This window comes from Protopterus annectens, chromosome 1.part0 (assembly GCF_019279795.1).
Source record: "Protopterus annectens isolate FY-2018-M chromosome 1.part0, PAN1.0, whole genome shotgun sequence".
NCBI lineage: Eukaryota > Metazoa > Chordata > Ceratodontiformes > Protopteridae > Protopterus > Protopterus annectens.
In genome coordinates this window covers 1781754702-1781774056 of record NC_056725.1, presented here as the reverse complement: position 1 = coordinate 1781774056, position 19355 = coordinate 1781754702, and the positions used below count along the sequence as shown (strand labels likewise).

Genomic DNA, 19355 nt, shown 5'->3' with positions numbered 1-19355 from the left:
CCTCAAACGCTGTAGCTACCCTTTGAAATGCCCTCCCACATGCTGTCAGGCCTCTTGAAAACCAACAGGCATTAAAAACTCACCTAAGACAACACCTCTCAACATCCTGGCTCTCTAGCTGTACATATCCAGGATAAGTATAACATCTCTGCTTATTCCTCCTTTTAATATACCTCTTCTCTCCTCTGCTCTTTCACCAACTATCACTCTGTCTTCACTTACCTAACCTTCTATCAGTCACAATTAAAGCAACCTTTTGCTATCCACCTTTTCTAAGTGACTTAGTAATCTGCATTGTGACATCTATCCCACTGCAGCATTATTTATCTAGTTATAACTGTTTAGAGAATAATTAATATAAGAAGCCTTTTACTGCTGTACTATCTTATCTAGTCTAACACTGAAAAATTTAATTGTATTCTGACTGATGGTTTAGGTATTGTATAACTTGAAAGATTTTGATTTTACTGCCATGTACTAGAGTTTTTGTCCCCCCACTGAAAAGGAGCCTTTGTGTCCAACCAGACTTTCCCACTCAACTAATGTAAAATAAATAAATAACAAGGATGCTTCTGAAGCTGAGCAATACATTTTAGTTTTGCCTGATTAATGTATAATCCTGATTTAGTTTTGTTTGGATTCTGGCTTTTAAGTATTCTTTTACAAAGACTGAGACACACCACAAATTCTATCAGATTTATGACAATGAAAGGAGGTATACCCTCAAATTTGTGATATACATTACACATCATTAAATCATATTTTAGTAATGATACAGATATCATGATCCACCAGTCAGAGAAAGATACTTCTTAATCACGTTTTACTACAAAGGTTTCTGACATTTAGCAAAGCTATCACTTCTGTTTTTTTTTTTCATTTTAACTTGTCTTGGAATTTAAACAAATCTATAAAAAGATACAATAGGGATGGAGAACCATTTTCCTGTACTTGTCCTCTCCAGACAAAGAGAGAGAGATGGATATGGGTGAAGCCCATGTGAAGCAAAGCACTCCCACTTGTGGCACACCTTACTGATTCCCTCTCTGCGATACAATGTCCTTAGCCAATGACTGAATACCAAACATTTTGATAATATTTATGTGCCATATGAGATGATAGGAGGATTTTGCTAAGTAGTTTGTGTTTTCCCTTGCTTGCAAGGATGTTCAATAATTCTATAATGTATTCCTGCATGCCAAGAGGATGACCTTCTTTGACTTTCTTTGACTATTCATGTCAATGTAAACAATGACCATGTCATAATCATACTTAATCCTTTTTAACCTAATTGAGATGTCTCTAGACTGGTATGACATTGTCACACACTCCTTACAAAGCCCATTGAGGCCTGTGTCTGTTATACACACAGTCAAGAACCAAATGAACAAGCAAGTGTACCATGTATCATGTATGTTGAAAGTACAGCATGAAATGAGATGAAAGTTTGCAGTTTTGGCTTCTGTTGGGCTGTGGAACAATTGGCTTGAGGACTGAAGGAATATTGTGAGACGGCAAGTGAGACTTTGATGGCAGGCAGTGAGGAGAAATCTAGGATATTTCAAGCATGGTGATTAAGGTCAGATCTCATGCACAAACACACACACATACACACACACACACACACACACACACACACACACACACACACACACACACACACACACACACACACACACACACACACACACACACACACACACACACACACACATACACAAACACACAGAAAATTTTCTGCTTAGGCTTTGTAGAAACAGAAAATATAAAAACAAAATCTCATTTTGGATTCATATGGTCTCACTGGGGAAAACTCAGTATATATTTCCAGTGGCGGCTGGTGACTTCAAATCAAATATGGGCTGCAGGAGACAGCTGAATGGGCGGGGCCAACTCGAAGGGGTGTGGCCAACTAGAAAGGGGGTGGGGCTATGCTCAAAACCACACAAACAGGGACATTAATTAAATACACTGCCCTGGGTGTCAAACCATCATTATGAGAGTCCAATCAAGACAAAATGAATTGTAGAAGAATAAAAATATTTCAATGCATTGGCTACTTGACAGCTTACTTAATATCTAGATGGAAAGAAAAAGGTTGTGAGGCATGAAAAAATAAATTACTTTTAAAATACATTACTGGAATGCCAGTCAAAATCAGGTATAAAAAAACAAGCAGCACTCAACTCAAACCAATTCTCCTTGCACTGCAGTTCTAATTATAATTTATATTCAGCTTTATAAAGTACAAAGTAACATGCTGAAAGTAGCAATCTCTGTGATACCCCCACTTGTAAAAATGTTTCCAAAAAAGAACTGTTGCCTAGCAACAACTATCAACTTGTTTCATGGGGAAAACATGAGCAAAGTAAAAAATGAACAGCAAACAAAAAACAAGCTCGAGATAAATTGCTTAAAGGATTACTGCACAGGTTATGGGCCACACATAATAGATTGGCATTCTGTTTAGTTTACAGGTAAAGCCTGCAAAGATGATTGCAAGTCTCCAACAAATGTAGTGAGCTTCTGAAAATACTGTAATCCTGTCCTTTATTAACAAATACTGTCATATGCATTTCAATACCCAAGGCTTATACATTGTCTAGTTATGTAAATATTCTCTGCATGGCAACAACAAAAAGGCTTTCAATGTTGGCAAGTTTTTAACAATATGTTTATTAAAGCTTACTTGGATCTTACCTGATGGTCATTAAAGCATTGCTATTTAAACACAGAGTAACATGCATTGCAACAACATGCATTTTTTAATAATAAGAAGCATAAATCAACAGTATAAAAATATGACAGAAAACCAGAACATTCTGCAAAATCAAGGACAGATGAAAAGCCACTGCAGTACTTGTGTCTAACTTAGATGGGGGATATTCTGCACACTTATACTGTATAACTGCTCCTTGCCTTGCTTGGACACATTGAGCGTCACTACATGGAGTGGGGTACAAAAAGTATGTCACAATTTGCAATGTCTCTGTCCGACAGTGAGGGTCCTGAGACATTTGTCATACCTATCAATCTCAGAGCAAGAAATCTGGACAAAGACATAAATAGAAGTGGGACAAAAGCCCAAAAATAAGGACAACTTTTACATTTTGCTCTTATAAACTTAGAAAGATAATAGAATAGTAAGTCTTTTAATATGAATTTTTTGAAGGGTATGGAATCTGAAACTCAAATGTCTGTCATTATTTTCTAAATTCAAATTTTAATGATTTGCTACTAATTTGACAGAAAACCACAACTTTATGAAAAACAGACCAAAATGTGATGCAAAAATATAAAATAGCCACACAATACAGCTGGGAACCTGTCAAAGAAGGGGCACTTTTTAATATTAGTACTGTTAAGTTGAGCAGCTGACAACATAAGAGAATCTACATGCATTTCTGAAATAAAAGTAATCTATAACTCTGATCATTACAATTATTTATTAATTGTAAACCCTCCACATTTTCTTCCAAAATTGCCATTTTGTGGAGAGATTATTAGGGAAGAGCAACATTTTGAGACAAAGTCAGGGACAGTTGAAAGGTTTGGATATACCTAATTTTATAAAGCGATTTATTTGCATGTACTTCTCAACCTGTTAAGGCAGGAAATCTGGACAAGGCCAAATATATTGGCTGAACATACAGACAGTACTAAAAATTGCTCTTGTTAAACTTAGACAGTTGATGGAGTAACAGATCTTGCTTTAGCATGCATTATTCCGAAGGGTATGACATCTGAAACTCAATGTCTATCATTATTTAGTGACTTCATTCCTAAATGATTTGCCAGAAAACCACACATTTTATGATGAACAAACCAAAAATAAGAAGCAAAAATCAATTTTTCTTTATTTATTTTCTTTCTTTATTTATTTTTCTGCAAAAATCTGGACAGTTGAGAGGGATAGTTCAGCCGGGGCTGTCTTTGAGTTTGCTGCCCCCCCCCTCACAAAATCATGGTTGAATGGGGCCTCACCCCTGCAGCTATTCCAATGCTCAGAAGCTGGATTACTTATTCGATGTTACTGAACTTCGATGATATGGTGTCGACCATATCGTATTCAAAGTTCAGTAAGTTCGACTTTGTAATTTAGACCCCTGCCAAGAGGCTCTTTTTAGTACAGTGACAGTGACTCTAACTTGGAATGATAGAAGTCTTGGCTTCAAATCCCAAATGTGAGCTAATATTTTCCATTCATATTTCTATCATTGTTAGATAAGTGATGAGGCATCTTCATGTTAAACTAGCCAGATATCATTAGTGTGCTGATACATATTATTGATAAATGTTTTAACCAATAATGTTTTCAAGCCAGATCCTTAGGGCATGCTGATATTTGAAATAAAAAAAAACTGTGACAGTTTATTTAATTACCGAACTGTTAGGATTATTTCTTCCAGATAACCAGAGAAGCAACAGAACACTGTAGTTGAGTATCCAAGGCTTTCTACTAAATGTTAATGGCTTACCACATCAATGGCTTTGGAGAAGTCAAAGCCCACTGTCCTTATTGGCAGCATATGATCCATAAGTTTAATAAGAGCCATCTGTGCTTTAAGTCTAAGTCACTGTTGGGTGTGGCTTAACAGAATATGTTGTATTAGATAGTCCATGAGCAGTGTGTTCATGACTCTTAGAATCTTTGGAAGCAGACAGAGTAAAGTGATTGGTCTGTAATTTTATATTTTATTTCTGTCTACATTTGTGCAGTAGCATCTTTTTATCTTGTTTCTATAGTTCTGGAAAGTAACCATTAATAAGGGTTATATTTGTTATTTTTGAAAGGGATAGTACAGCAAGTGGTGTAAGCTTTTTACTTATGCTGGAGACATAAAGCCTACTAAATTGAAGCTGTGGGGTTTATTTTAGATAGCATTTTTCATATAAAGGGTAAGGTTTAGTGTTGAAATATAAACACATGGGCAGCTTGATCCACTTTTTAATGATTGCAGGATTCTGAGCTGATTGAATGTTTTAGCAGAACAGAGTGAATGAAGTCAGCAAATTTACTTGATGCATTCTCAGACTGTGGAAGATAATAGAAGGTTATCTGGACAAAAATTAGTATCACACTGAATTTTGTTTATATTTGCTAGAGAGTTGCTGAATTGTACAACAATTCAGGTCTACAGGTTGGTTAGGTAGTCTTACTTGGGTTTTCCAATTTGTTGCTGACAAATGTGTCTAGTGTTCCTGTGTAGTGTGAGTTAGTTTCTGTGCATGTTTTTCTTAATTTTTTTTTCAGTGCGGACTATTTCGGCTATATTTTGTCACTGTTACAATTATCTATTGAAGTATGTTGTTTCTGGTTCTTATTCTATTCAGGGGCATATTAGTTTAATAGCTCAAATCAGGAAGGATTTCAAAATAAAGAATGCAGAATTAATGTCAGCAACTTGGTCTAGGCATGACCATTTCATGGCCGTAATGGTTCATGTATCTACTGCAGAGGAAGATTTTAAAGACTTCTGATTTCTATAGTTCTTGATTAAGTGGTTACTTGTGCTTGCTGATTGTATTGTCAAAGGTTCATAGGTTCTTTGGTATAAACTAAACTAATGACCAGAGGGGCCTTATAAGCCTATCCATCCATTCCAAATGTATCCAACAAGTTTTAGTGCCCTAGATGTTATTTTAAGGGGTATATGTAAGCTAGAATATGGATTGCCAAGCAATTACAGGCTGCCTCTGTCCATTAGGAACATAGATTACAGACCAGGAGTGTATTTCTGATTTCCCATCTACTAGTCAAAGTTACACTCAAATAGGGTAGGTAAGAACTCTGCTTCACATGGATGGCAGCCTATTCCAGAGAAATGGCATTTTCTGAAAGATTGATCTGTCTCTCTAGCATGTCTTATTTATGTTGCGAGCAATATTTAAGTCCCTGTATCGGGTAGTTCTGATGCTATTTGCTTTGCAAATATGCAAGAGGTCATCAAAGGGGGATCCAGGGGTTCCTTGTACATGAGACATAGATTGCCTTCAACTGTCTGCAACAGACAGATTACAGGAATAGGGTTTTGAGGCAATTTGTACTGGAGATGTACTGGATGATGTTAATGGCCTGTATTATTTTTTGTGAGGAACCTCTGTGGATGTTCCAGATGTTGCATGTGACTGGTCAGGTACATACCGAAGGGGGCATTGTACTCAATGATGGGCCTGATGAAAGCTGAATACAGTGGAATGATGACTTTCTTGAACCCAGATGCCATAACCTAGATTACAAGTTGAGCAACATTGAATGATTTCTTTCTACCTTAGGCATATGTTGATCATAAACCAGGCTACCATCTACATGCATCCCCAAATCCTCGACGACTGAGTCTGCTCTCAAGGATGCTTTATTAATGAGGTAGTTTCCTGGGGTAGCTGAGTTCCCAAAGGGCACTTTTATGCATGATATTTAATTTTAAACCATGACTCTGGCACCAGTCGCTTGTCTGTGTTAGCCCTTCCTGGAGGATATTAGTGTCTTGTGGGGATTCTATCACAGATCCTAGTTTGTAATTATCTGCAAACATGGCTAGCCAAAGGCCTTTGAAATTAACCTTTTCTTCAAAGAAGTAGATAAATAAGTGGACCCAGCACATTGCTGACTCCACCTATGACCGACATCTTTGTGGGGGTGGATTCCCCTATCATAACTTCTTAGGTCCTATCAGTGAGCCAGCTGGCTATCCAGTGAGTGATGGTGAGGTTTATATCTAATTTAGTGGGATGGTCTACAATGCCCTAGTGGGATATTGTGTTGAGTGCCTTGGCCAGTTCAAGGTATGCAGTATGCATTGTTTTGCCTGCATCCATTGCATAGGTGACTCTCTCTTGAAGAAATCCACCAGGTTGATTAGGCATGACCTGCCCTTGACAAAACCAAACTGAGTTGAATCCAATGTCTGAAGGTTTCCTATGTCATCATTTATCAACTGAATTATTATTCTTTCCATGGATTTACATAAGACTAGTATGTCTTACGGGCCAATAGTTTCCCTGATCCGTGAATGAGCTGCTCTTGTACAGAGGGATAGCAGTAGCAGTCCTCCATCATTAGGCACAGAACCTGTTTGGAGGTTGTGGTTAAATAGTGTTTCTAGTGGGCCTGATAGGTCATACTTCATGATATCGAGAAAACATCCTGGGATATTATCTGGTCCCATCAGTTCAGTGTTTTTGGCTTTGGAGAGTGCTTTAAGGACCTGCTGCCTAGTAATAACTGGGGGAGTAATGGCTTAGTGTATTTCTTGAATGGTGTCTGGGGATGAGAATGGGGTAAAACTGGAAATTAATTCATTTGCCATTAGATTTATTATATCCTCAGCCTCAGTAAAAGTGGATCATTTTACAATTAGTTCAGCACTTTGTTGTGTATTGCCATTGAGGTTGTGAACATAGCTGAAGAATGCCACATTCTCATTTTTGTGACTTGGTCTAATGTCACTGATTCTATATGGGTTTCGCTGATTTACCAATATCTGCTCTATGGTGTTTATTATGTATGAAGATCTGTTAGGGTAGAGGATGTAATTATATGTGAAAACCTTTGGGAGCAGACATATATCCCTGTTATCATGCTTGTCTCATGTAATGATGAAGTCCCTGAGAAGTATGAATTCACTGTTACAGTTGTGGCAGAACTCTGCAATGGCATCTGTCACTAGCTGCTTGGCTGTCGAAGGATTAACATAAACCCATTCAATGTGTTACTGCTTAGAATTCTAAGTTGTTATGGTTATTAAGATGGCTTCTCTTCCATTTTGTTATGATAGCTGTGCATGTGTGCTTTGGACTTTAGGTTTAGCTGTGCAGGAAAAGGTACTTCTTTAAATCTTTTCATAATCAGATAGGACAAATTATAAAACTTGGATGTATGGCTTTAGCAAGGTTTAGGTATTTTACTCCTTTTGTGAGAAGACTGATGAAATCTCTGAAGAGACACAGGCCTAGAATAGAGCCTTTTAATACTCTGCTTGACAAAAATGCCTTGCATGAGGCAGCTACTAATTTGGTAAGTGAATAATCTATTTATTAGTTCATTGGTTGTTACTAGGCCTGCAGTTCAGGGGAACTATTGAGGAGACTATCGTAAATTCCCAGTTGCCCTCAAGCACTGTCTGGTTAACTGACTTGCTCAAGGTCACACAGTAGGCAAAGGAGTGCTGAGGGAATTAAACACTGTACTGCAAGATCTATACCTTACACAACCTTAATCGTCTCCTTCAGCTGGCAGACAGGTAACTGTTTCCCTATCCACAGGCTGTCTGTGAATGTCTTGTATAACTAAACTATTCCAAGAGAAGCTAGAGTGACTAGTACTAACAGCAAAAAGACCTGGGACTAATGCTCTGAATATGTTTTTAAATGCATGAAAACTACACCTGTTAGTAGACTATAATCAGAGTTTTATGTAAGAGATTGCTATCTAGCAAGAATGCTGTATCTATACCCTAACGTGGATTGAAAGAATGACATTCCTGTTTAATTATTTAATTTAATTATACCATGCTTGTGAGATACGTACTGCATGACACTCATAAAATCAGGTATTGTGCAAGTTTTAGAAAAAAAAAAAAAAACAGTAAAAAAACTTGAAATTCACTGTAATACAATTAGACCATTTTCTGCAGGGGAGCTTCACTCCTATGTACCTCCCCCACTCCTAATACTTATATATACTAAATCCAAGATCACTGTACCTCAAAGGAAGGGAACTCTGCAAGATAATGCATTCTTAGTGTATATTTTCAGTCAAGTTATGCATTACTGTTTGCACTTGTGAGTGATGAACTGTTGTGCATCAAACTTCTGACCTCCTCCTTGTGATATAGATGGGGGTATCCATAAACATAATTCACAGGGTTACTTAGAGTAACAAGAAGGGAGATTAACCTGCTGCCATGTGGTGCTGATTTCTTTTCATCTTTTAAAAAAACAAGAAGGGTAAATGTTTTCTGGGTACTAGAAATTATGCTGATGTTGAAAGAGATTATTAGGTAGGTAAGTTTTTGTAATATTGTTGGTTAATTGTTGAGGAAAAGATCTTCTCCACCAACTGTTCTAGAATTTGAGAGAGATTCCAGGGGAGTATGAATTGCTTTAGTAAAGGGAAAATAAAATTACAGGCAATTTGACAATAGAATAATTAATGGAATTAACAAGATCTAATCTCCATAAATCTAAATCTATAGTTTTTCTTCTGCTGATTGTTACAACAACTGACCAGTTATTATTTTTTTCAGCTTAGAAACAACAGCGGGTTTCTAATCCCTATTAATAGTGACTTGCTCAAGAACAGCAAACAAACGTAAGTAAATAAATATGGCACCCTGACTATCATCTGCTGCTAAGAAAACTATTAAGCCGTAGTTATATAAATTGATAGAATACCAACTGTTTTGAAAGCAGTTTATTTTTCCTGCAATTAATTACTAGAATGTATAACTGCAATTGATTAAATGTGTTAAGAAGTCATTGGCCAGTGTGTAGAATTCTGTTTTATGCAAAAAATGCATATCATCAAAAGTGTTAGCAATGACATTTGATAAACATTTACACAACATAGTTGCATCTCATGTGCTCATAATTCTGATAGATGGTAATTGAAAATCCAGTTGTAATAATAAATCCTGTTTCACTGCAAAAATAAAGAAAACAAAACAGCACAACATGAATACATAAAAAGAAAACAATTTAGCTGCCGTAGTACTTATTCAAAATTATTAAAAGGTAAAAAAGTAACACCAGTGCAGAAAATCATTCTTCCTCACCATTTCCCTCTAATTATCATAAACAGACGTACTTCTCTAATAACTTTAAAATATAATGATGTTATATATACTCACTGTATACTTCATGTGTTAATTTGCTTGAGGAAGGTTTCTCCTACCATCACCTATTTTCATCCTTTTTGGACCTGCAGATATAACTCCCAAATGTTCATTCAGCTTCACTATAATTTATCTGCTTTTCTTGTAGAGATCTGTTTGCATCTCATAGCCTTTTATGATCTTTATTTTCTCTTTGACTTCTTCTATTGTGAGTGTATTTGCAGATCTCCATTTTCTAGTTATTTTTATATGCTAGAATTAACAAAGTAGTTAATGGTCTATAGTGCCTGCCTGGTCAGATTTAAATCACTATTTCAGTTATAGAACATCATTTCTCTACTCATCACTATAGTTTCTCATAATAACATAAACATAAAAATAAAACAAACAAACAAACAAAAAGACGTTACTGGAGGGAGGCAAGCCCCCTGCACCCCCCATGTGGCAGGCTGCACCCCCCACAACCCCCAACTTAAATATATCAACTATGAGATTGCGCTACAGAAGGGAATAGGAATACTTCCTGTTCTGCCTATATTGTTGGTGTAGTGCGATCTTAAAGTTGGTATATTTAAGTGGAGAGGGGTGTGGGGGGTGCAGGGGGGCTTGCCCCCCTGCAGTAACATATTTTTGTTTGTTATTTTTTTAATACTTTAAAGTGACCGATCATCTGAAATATCGACCATATGGTCTCGACCATACGGTGTTCGATATTTCAGCTGCTCAATCTTTTCATAGGTAACCCTTTATAACATATACTCACATAATCTTTTTCCCCTTTGCACATCTCCCATATTTGATTCTGATTAATGGAAGCATCCTTTGTAATCTGCTTGGTGTATAAAATACTTGTGCAAGCACTTCCAAACAAAGTATTAAAAAGCATGATGTGGTATTTTCATATTTGGATCAATTTAGTTATGATATTTATGACCTTGTACAATTGAAGTTAAGTTATATAATATAAAAAGATCTATGGAACATACCATTACAAACAGATGAGCAAATCTGTAAAACGTTTACATATTTGTATACCATTTAGACTGGATTTCAGGCCTGATATTTTCAAAACTGTTCATCTATTATAAATGATACAGCTCCTAAAACTCTGAAATAATATTTTTCATGACGTCTGAACATTGTTTTCTGAACATTTTTTTGAAATTCCCATAGACTTGCATTGCACTGTATCCCAAAGGCACTAGAGTTACTATTACATTGACTCAATGCAATAAATTAGCATGTGAAATATGAAGGGGATGGTTCCTTGGAAAAGACAAATTGGCTTCCCATTCAAGGAAGATCTAACCTTCTTCTTCTCCCTTCTCTTTAAGTGCCTACACCAAGCCACACCCCCCCCCAAACTATGAGACTTACTGCATACAACCCACGCTACACTCTAAAAACCAATCCACTAATGGCCATACTCTCATAACTCCATCCACTAAACCACATTCCACAGATCACAGCTTCTCTATTTTTCCCTATAAACTGTGGCAGTCTTTGTCACATAATCTTGCTGAAATCAGAGACAGTTCAGATGCCTGTTCAAACAATACTTAATATAAGTGCACATGTCAGAACACAGGCCATGTTACAAGTGCACTGCTGCAGTCTTCTTAGAAAACCTTGGCTGCTTAATCTCTTAAAATCTCCAATTTATAAACTCATACCCACTGCTTCCCCCTATACCCTATGTATTCCCTATTATGTACCTAATATTCACCTCTCCTGTTATTAACTCTTCTATTGCAGGTCTTAGTTTTCTACAATTTCTTCTCATACCTCTGCTAAAATTTCCATCCATGCTTGTATGTACTATGTTCATTCTTGTGGTTGGGCCATATTTACCTCATCTATTAACACATCCCTTTAAATGTACGTGTGTGTGTGTGTGTGTGTGTGTGTGTGTGTGTGTGTGTGTGTGTGTGTGTGTGTGTGTGTGTGTGTGTGTGTGTGTGTGAATGTGTGTGTGTGAGCAATATATATATATATTTGTGTTTATGTTATGTCACTCCACTGTATAATTTAGTTATACCTTTAATGTCACTTCACTGTTACTACTATGTATGTAACCTGGGCTGAGCCTGCAAATGAGCAAATGTGATCAGTGCTCTACTCCAGGAAACATAAATAAATAAATAACTAAATAAATGTCATGGAATGACTCCCCTTGAGTCTCAGCTCTCCTGGTTACTGTAAATTTAGGTAGCTTCACGCAAGCTTTTCAAGTTGGGGGTCACCAGCCATCCCACTTAACTGGTAATAATTGGTGTTGGGGGAGCAGAGCTGGCTTGCGAGCCAACAGTGATAATCACAGTGAAGGGATTGATTCACTTTTTTCCCTAAGTCTCCCTTGAAGACACTTATAACATTGCAGAGGTCATGCTGTAGATCTTACAATGTATGGGCATGTCACCACATGTGACACAGTCATAGTCCAGCCCTCCCTTGAAGACAGCACCTGTGTATGATCTCAGTCTATACAGACTCTGCAGTGGAAGGACTGCACAAACACATAGGTTCATAAGTTATAACCCTAACCATGTGACCCAACCCAGTTTTGTCCCAGAGTAACTTGGATGCCTATATGGTTAGTATGTTAGTAAGGAGTTAGCTAATGGTTATGTGGGTGAGTATGTTAGCTAGGGATGAATTTACTTAATGTCGACCTCCATCCATCAGAAACTTGGGAGCCACACCGGGGTGAATTTCCGATTTTCCATCCAGTGATCATGGTTTTGTTTGAATAAGGTCACGGATGAATTCTGCTTCACATTGGATGAGGGGTTTATTTCATAGTGCGGGGATCCTTTGAGACATGTATCAGTCTGTGCATCATGTTCTGTTTATGTCACAGGCAGCATTCAGGTCCTTGGTTCTAGTGTTGCAACTGTTGTTTTTTTTTTTTTTTTTTTTTGGATATGCTTGTGCAAATGATCCATCAGAGCAGGATCTGAGGATGCCCTATATGCCAGGCATAGATCACCTTCCAGTAAGCTGTAGAAGTCTGAGTACAGAAATAGGCCCTTAAGGTGATCTGCATAGGACAGGGTATTCATATTCTAGATTCTCCTGTTGGGGAACCTTTGAGGCCATTCCAGCTGCTGCAAATGCCTGATAAGCTACATGCCAAAGGGGCATTCTACTCAGCAATGGGTCTGATAAGGACTGAGTAGAGTGGCACTATTACTTCCTTGGACCAGAATGCCCTACCCTTGCTTATGAGGTGGGTGACATGGAATTATTTTCTTACTATCTTGGATACATGTTGGTTGAAGGCCAGATTACTGTCTACATATTTTTCAAGATGACTAACTGCAACGTCATCTCTTAAGGAGATTTTATTGATGGAGTAATTAGCTTGATTAGGATGATTTATCAAAGGACACCATAATGCATTTCTTTGGACTAAGTTTTAATCTGTGGCTTTTTTTTTTTTGTTTGTGTTAGACCTTCTTGTAGGATCCTGGCATCATGGGAGGACTCTATGATAGCTCCCAATTTGCAGTCATCTGTGAATTTGGGGAGCCAAACACCTTTATCATTAGCCTTGACTTTAGAGAAGTACATGCCAAACAAGACTGAGTCCAGCACAGAGCACTGGAGTACTCCATTAATGACCATTCCCCTAGTGGAGGAGGTCTCACTGATCCTGACGTCTTAGATCCTATCTGTGAGCCAGCCAGCAATCCAGTGAGTTATGCAGGGATTTATGCCTAGTTCTGTGAGTTTTTCAATAATAGCTGAGAGGGATATTGTACCACACCCAACTTGATTTATTCAATGTTTTTTGTAGTTTCCAATTAATTCTGACTTAATTTTGTATGTGTGTGTGTGTGTGTGTGTGTGTGTGTGTGTGTGTGTGTGTGTGTGTGTGTGTGTGTGTGTGTGTGTGTGTGTGTGTGTGTGTGTGTGTGTGTGCACGTGTGCGTCTGTGTGTCTGTGTGTGCCTGTGCAACTGTGCTCTGGTAAGCGCTTTCAACACAAATATTTATATTTAAATTGCACCAATCAAAATATATATTTATATTTAAATTATGTGTCTGCTATATGTGTTTTTATTGGTTGTTTCTAGATTTCTTTGTGCTGACAGCAGATGTCACTGTTGATGTCATATTTAAATTATGTGTCTGCTATATGTGTTTTTATTGGTTGGTTTTTTGATTTCTATGTGTTGAGTGGTGCAGCTCTCTTGATAAGGGCTGTAGTCTGTTTTCTTGTATTAAGGTCTGAGGAAGTGGTGTTCCACGAAAGTGCTTGCTTTTTTGTTATTAAATTCTTGTTTTATTTCTACTTTAGTTTGTTTTCATTCTGTTGCGTTTTGCTGTTTGTTGCTGTTGTGATCAAAGTCTTCTTTTTTTGTGTTTGTTTGTGTGTCTCTGTGTGTGTGTGTGTGTGTGTGTGTGTGTGTGTCTGTGTATGTATATATATATATATATACATATATATATATATATATATATCTATCTGTGTGTGTGTGTGTGTGTGTGTGTGTGTGTGTATATATATATATATATATATATATATGTGTGTGTGTGTGTGTGTGTGTGTGTGTGTGTGTGCGTGTGTGTGTGTGTGTGTGTGTGTGTGTGTGTGTGTGTGTGTGTGTGTGTGTGTACACATATAAATGCGTGTGTGGATTTGTTTGACTTTTGACTGCAAGTGTTCCTGTTTCTCTTCACGAAATCTACCCAGCCAGTTCTGAATACTACATTATTTTGTGTCTTGTCTTGTTCTGCTCATTATATCTAGATACACTTTATATATTATTATTGGGTTTGATATAATGAAGATGTATCAGTCTGTATGTGTTTTATGTATATATTTATATATATATCTATCTATATATATATATATATATATATATATATATATATATATATATATATATATACATATGTACATACACACACATGGCAACCATTTGAAATGTTGGGACCCGATAGAAGAAGTCCTGAAGTACGTAGACTGAAATGATGAAAGACTGGACTTACATATCCTAAGTCTGAGATGTCATTTCTTGGAATATGCCCTTTTTGTCTGAGGTATGGTGATTTCCGAGTTGGTATATATAAATTTAAGGGGAGGGGTGCATGGGGAGCTAGCCACCCCTGCACAAAGAAGTTTAAAGGAGAAGAGCTATTTTCAAAATTTGCTCTGCTATTGTTTTTTTCAGGTTTTTTTTTCACTCGCCATTTCGAGTACTAACATTTCAGTAGAGAGCCTTAATGCACACACACACACACACACACACACACACACACACACACACACACACACACACACACACACACACACACACACACACACACACACACACACACACACACACGCACACACGCGCACACACACACACACACACACACACGCACACACACACACACACACACACAAACACACACACACTCGCACACACACATGGACACATATTACGGTGTCAGTGGCTCTACATTTAGTGTATGAAAACAAAAGCCACCCCAGAGTAAAGGTGCAGTAGTAGAAACAGTAATAAAATCCAAACAAAACTGCTGACACCAACGTGAAATGGTACAACAATTTAATAGCAAAAGATCAAATAAGCAGCAAAGCTTTCAGGTATCCAGTACTCTTCTTCAGTGCTAATAACAAAAAGATGAATCTCCATTCTTTATATACATTAAAAGTTAATTACACAGCTAATAGAAACAAACATTCAGTTATTGCCATTTAAAGCTACAAAACAAAGATGTAGATTTTTTTTTAAGAAACAAGCTACATTCAACAGTATATACCTATACATTCATTCATTTTAACTTTAAAACCAGCTTAATAGAAGCTGTTTAATTAATGCCTGGTGAGTGATCAGCTTGCAAACGTAAAATCTAGTTATATCCTTTATTCTCCAATTTTGTATTTAATCACCCCTTCTAATAGACTAAATCTACTGATGATAGACTAGATCTGTTTTAATGTATATAAAGAATGGAGATTCAACTTTTTGTTATTAGCACTGAGGAAGGCTGCTGGATACCTTAAAGCTTTGCTGCTTATTTTATCTTAAGCTATTAAATTGTTATACCGTTTCACGTTGGTGTCAGCACTTTTGTTTGGATTTCAACATTTAGTGTACTCACCTGGGGGGGCATTAGGGGGCCACATTTCCCACAGTAGCATAAATACCACTTTTAGTCTTCCTTGAAAAGAGGCCACTAGCCAGTCTGACTAACCAGTCAGCAAAGGACAAAGGTAACTGTTTTAAATGTTTGGACCCCTAGAACAAGTCCCAAAATATGGAGAATGATGGGATGAAAGAATGGACATGCATATACTAAGTCTGAGATGCCATTTCTCAGAATATTTCCTTTTCTCCAGGATATGACTATCTCAGAGTTAGTATAGATAAGCTCCCTCTGCAAAAAGAAGTTTTAAAGAGAAGAGCGATCTTTCAGATTCGCTGATCTCCCATATTTTTGGTCTTTTTTTTTTTTGGCATGCCTGCATCAGACTTTTCTATTGCTGACATTTCAGTATGGAGACTTAAACAAAGGATAACTTACTAACTAAATATATTTTGACAACTCTAGGATTCTGTCACACTTTAACACATATTTTGGTGTCAGCTCAGAATACCTAAAGGCTTTTGTCATTAAATCTGTGGAGATACAATTTTGTGTCATTTAAGATTTAGTTTTAGTATCAGGCAGCTGTGCAAACAGACACAAGAGGATTTTTTTAAAATGCAAAATACATAGAAAGTGTCACAACAAAAGCCATAGTGAGAAGAGTAGTAGGAAGAGAGACACACAGCAATGCAGGGACTTGCACAAAATGCAGACAAGCTGTATAAACTAGGCAAGGTATATTGTAGAAATGATAATGATGAAAGAGGAAACTGTGCTATAACTGTTAAGTATTCTGTTTAGGTTATCACTGAAAATGACCACAAATCAATTCCGGTCATCTCAAAGGTGGCAAGATTGAAGCTAAACATACAGCTAGATAGAAGAACAGCACTGTCAACAAATGTTTTCTGATGATACACAGGTATATGGAGAAATGGATGGTATTCACAAATTTACCCTGGGCATGATCGTCCTAGCCTTCCTTGAGTGGGGAGGTACAGCACATGGTGGGAACTTGCAAGATGTAATGGTCACAAAACTCCTCTGATTCATCTGATTCCAGTGCAAAGATGAAAGACACATTTAAAGATGTACATGCAGAAATATGGCCAGTGAACGCATAATTAAAGTACCTATGAAACATTGTGAAAAAAAAAAGATTTTAGACTTGTATGCATGTAGATATGGATGGGAAGTAAGGTACCACTTTTTGAATGGAATGAATAGGAGCATTTTTTTAAACTAACTCATTCCCTCCAGTACAACTCTTTTGAGTGTGTACCTTTAACTCCTAGTGGGTGTGGTCTGAGCCTTTAAAAATTAAGTTAGCACCTTACAATTCTAACAAGAACTCATTGACAGAGGTCAGATATCAATACAATTGTGTCTGCCATCATGTATGCTTCAAGATAAAATATTCTGATATCTTGTGTGTAGCATGATTTTGGAATTATTAATGCTATATGAACAGGCAATATTTGACGCCCAGAGGAGCAGTAGGAGGTAACTGCAGATGCACCTGGAGGCGTCATCGGCTGTAATGAGTTTAAGACACTAAACACAGAGGCACAAAATGGAGGTTATACAATCATGGCATAGCTGCCACAGCTATTAACAGAAGCAGAACAAGTACTTACTACTTTATTTTATTTTTAGTATAAAAAATGTGACACTGAAACATATGAAGGCTAGAATTAAGCAAGAACTGAATGTTAGTCCCTAGTTACATAAACCCAAGAAAATACTGTATGTATTCAGACACAAAGCAAGCCTGGTGCTGCAGAGATTAGAAAATATTTGTTTGCTTTCTGAAAACAGAATGGATTGAGGAGGCCTTGCTGTAGTCTTAAAGCTTAAAAAAGCAAGTCACCAGAGGTATTTGTTTATAGGCATTTCAAAATTACTACTAACCACAAATTCCACATGGTATGTTACTATAAAGTGAAGGCATCTTTTCATCCCATACAAGAGCCAACACTATGCAAAGAAAAAGGTAACAAAACTATTAACCACATTTATCTTACTATAAACTGAAGACATCTTTGCATCACATACAGGAACCAATACTATGCTAAGAAAAATCTAACAAAAATAAATCTATAGCTGTGACAGAAAAAAAAAACATATTGTGAGCAGTTATTGACTATGAAGAAACACAGAGGTCTGCTAATATTTAATATACTTATTTTTTGGTTAGCGTCCACATCAGCTGTCTGGTTAAGAAAAGTAGTTCAGGTTCTGCAGGAAATTCCAAATAAGCAGTTTTATCCTTATGATATCCTGTAACAGGTAGGGACAAGGAACACCAATTAAACAATTTACTGATGACCATGGATAAGCTAAATGATTATTTCTGTTGTTAGCTAAGGTAATTGTGATTTATTTTTTAAAGAAGGTCATATCTTACTCTAGCTAAAGGACTGATAAGGACAAAGGGCACACATCATAAGACAGGGACATATGGTAAGGGGACTCAACTTACAGTGCCTGCGCACATGTTTTTTGCCAAATCTGTCTATAGTTCTTAATCCACAAAATGCATCCTTGCAGAATGGAGTTACATTCAGAATCTGCATGACAAGAGATTGACATTGGCAATGGTTCCTTTCCTTAACACAGGAAAAAGGAGTGTCTATGACAACAGCATAGTTACAGCGCTGACCGTGATTTCTTACGACATTCAAGTTAAAGGAACTAAACAGCATTGCATTGCTGAAGGAATATGACTGTCAGATGACAAATCCCACAAATGTAATGCCACAATTACATTATATATGTTCTATATGATTTAAATGAAATAGTCACCAGAAACTAACAAACCAATCCAAAAAAGCCAAAGATTTCACAATTTTGTTACAAGTAGGGATAGTCTTCAAGAGATAAATTACAACAATTCAGATTTACCTTTAGGAAACAATAGTTATCCACATGTCAAGGCGCATAACATTTAACTCAAGAACTGAAATTTATATTAAACTACATTCCATAATAGCAAACTCCATTTCCTAATCTCAGACAACACTGCCAATGTGAGTAGTAATTTTGACATTGGCAATTCTTTATATGGCAGTAGATATGGAAATGGTGTCTGCCATCACGGGCCTCACAGGAGTTACTGTGCCCCTGGACTCCATATCTTCATTTAGTTGATGGCTAGATGGTAGACTGACATCCTTACAAATCCCACACAGCACTACAAACAGCTAAATGTTGAACTAGGCCATAGTTGATTGTGCCTGGATGACACATTTGCTGACTGATTCTGAGAGCTGCTCACACATCAGGGGCTCAGTGTGACACATGACAACGCTGATCACCATTGTGAATCTGCACAGTCGTGGGTATAGTTGCATCAGATGCACTGCACTTGTCTGATGCTGCATCTGCTGTTCATATGCATATAAATGGAGTAGCA

At 37.1% G+C, this 19355-nt stretch overlaps 1 protein-coding gene across 1 annotated transcript in view; it reads left to right on the top strand.

Moving 5' to 3' along the window:
- Positions 1–19355, top strand: part of LOC122800030 — a 938706-nt gene that overhangs the window by 701847 nt on the left and 217504 nt on the right. Inside the window, exon 4 of the mRNA XM_044069506.1 lies at positions 9249–9313. Within this exon, the coding sequence (XP_043925441.1) occupies positions 9249–9313 (65 nt within the window). The remainder of the gene's footprint in view (positions 1–9248; positions 9314–19355) is intronic.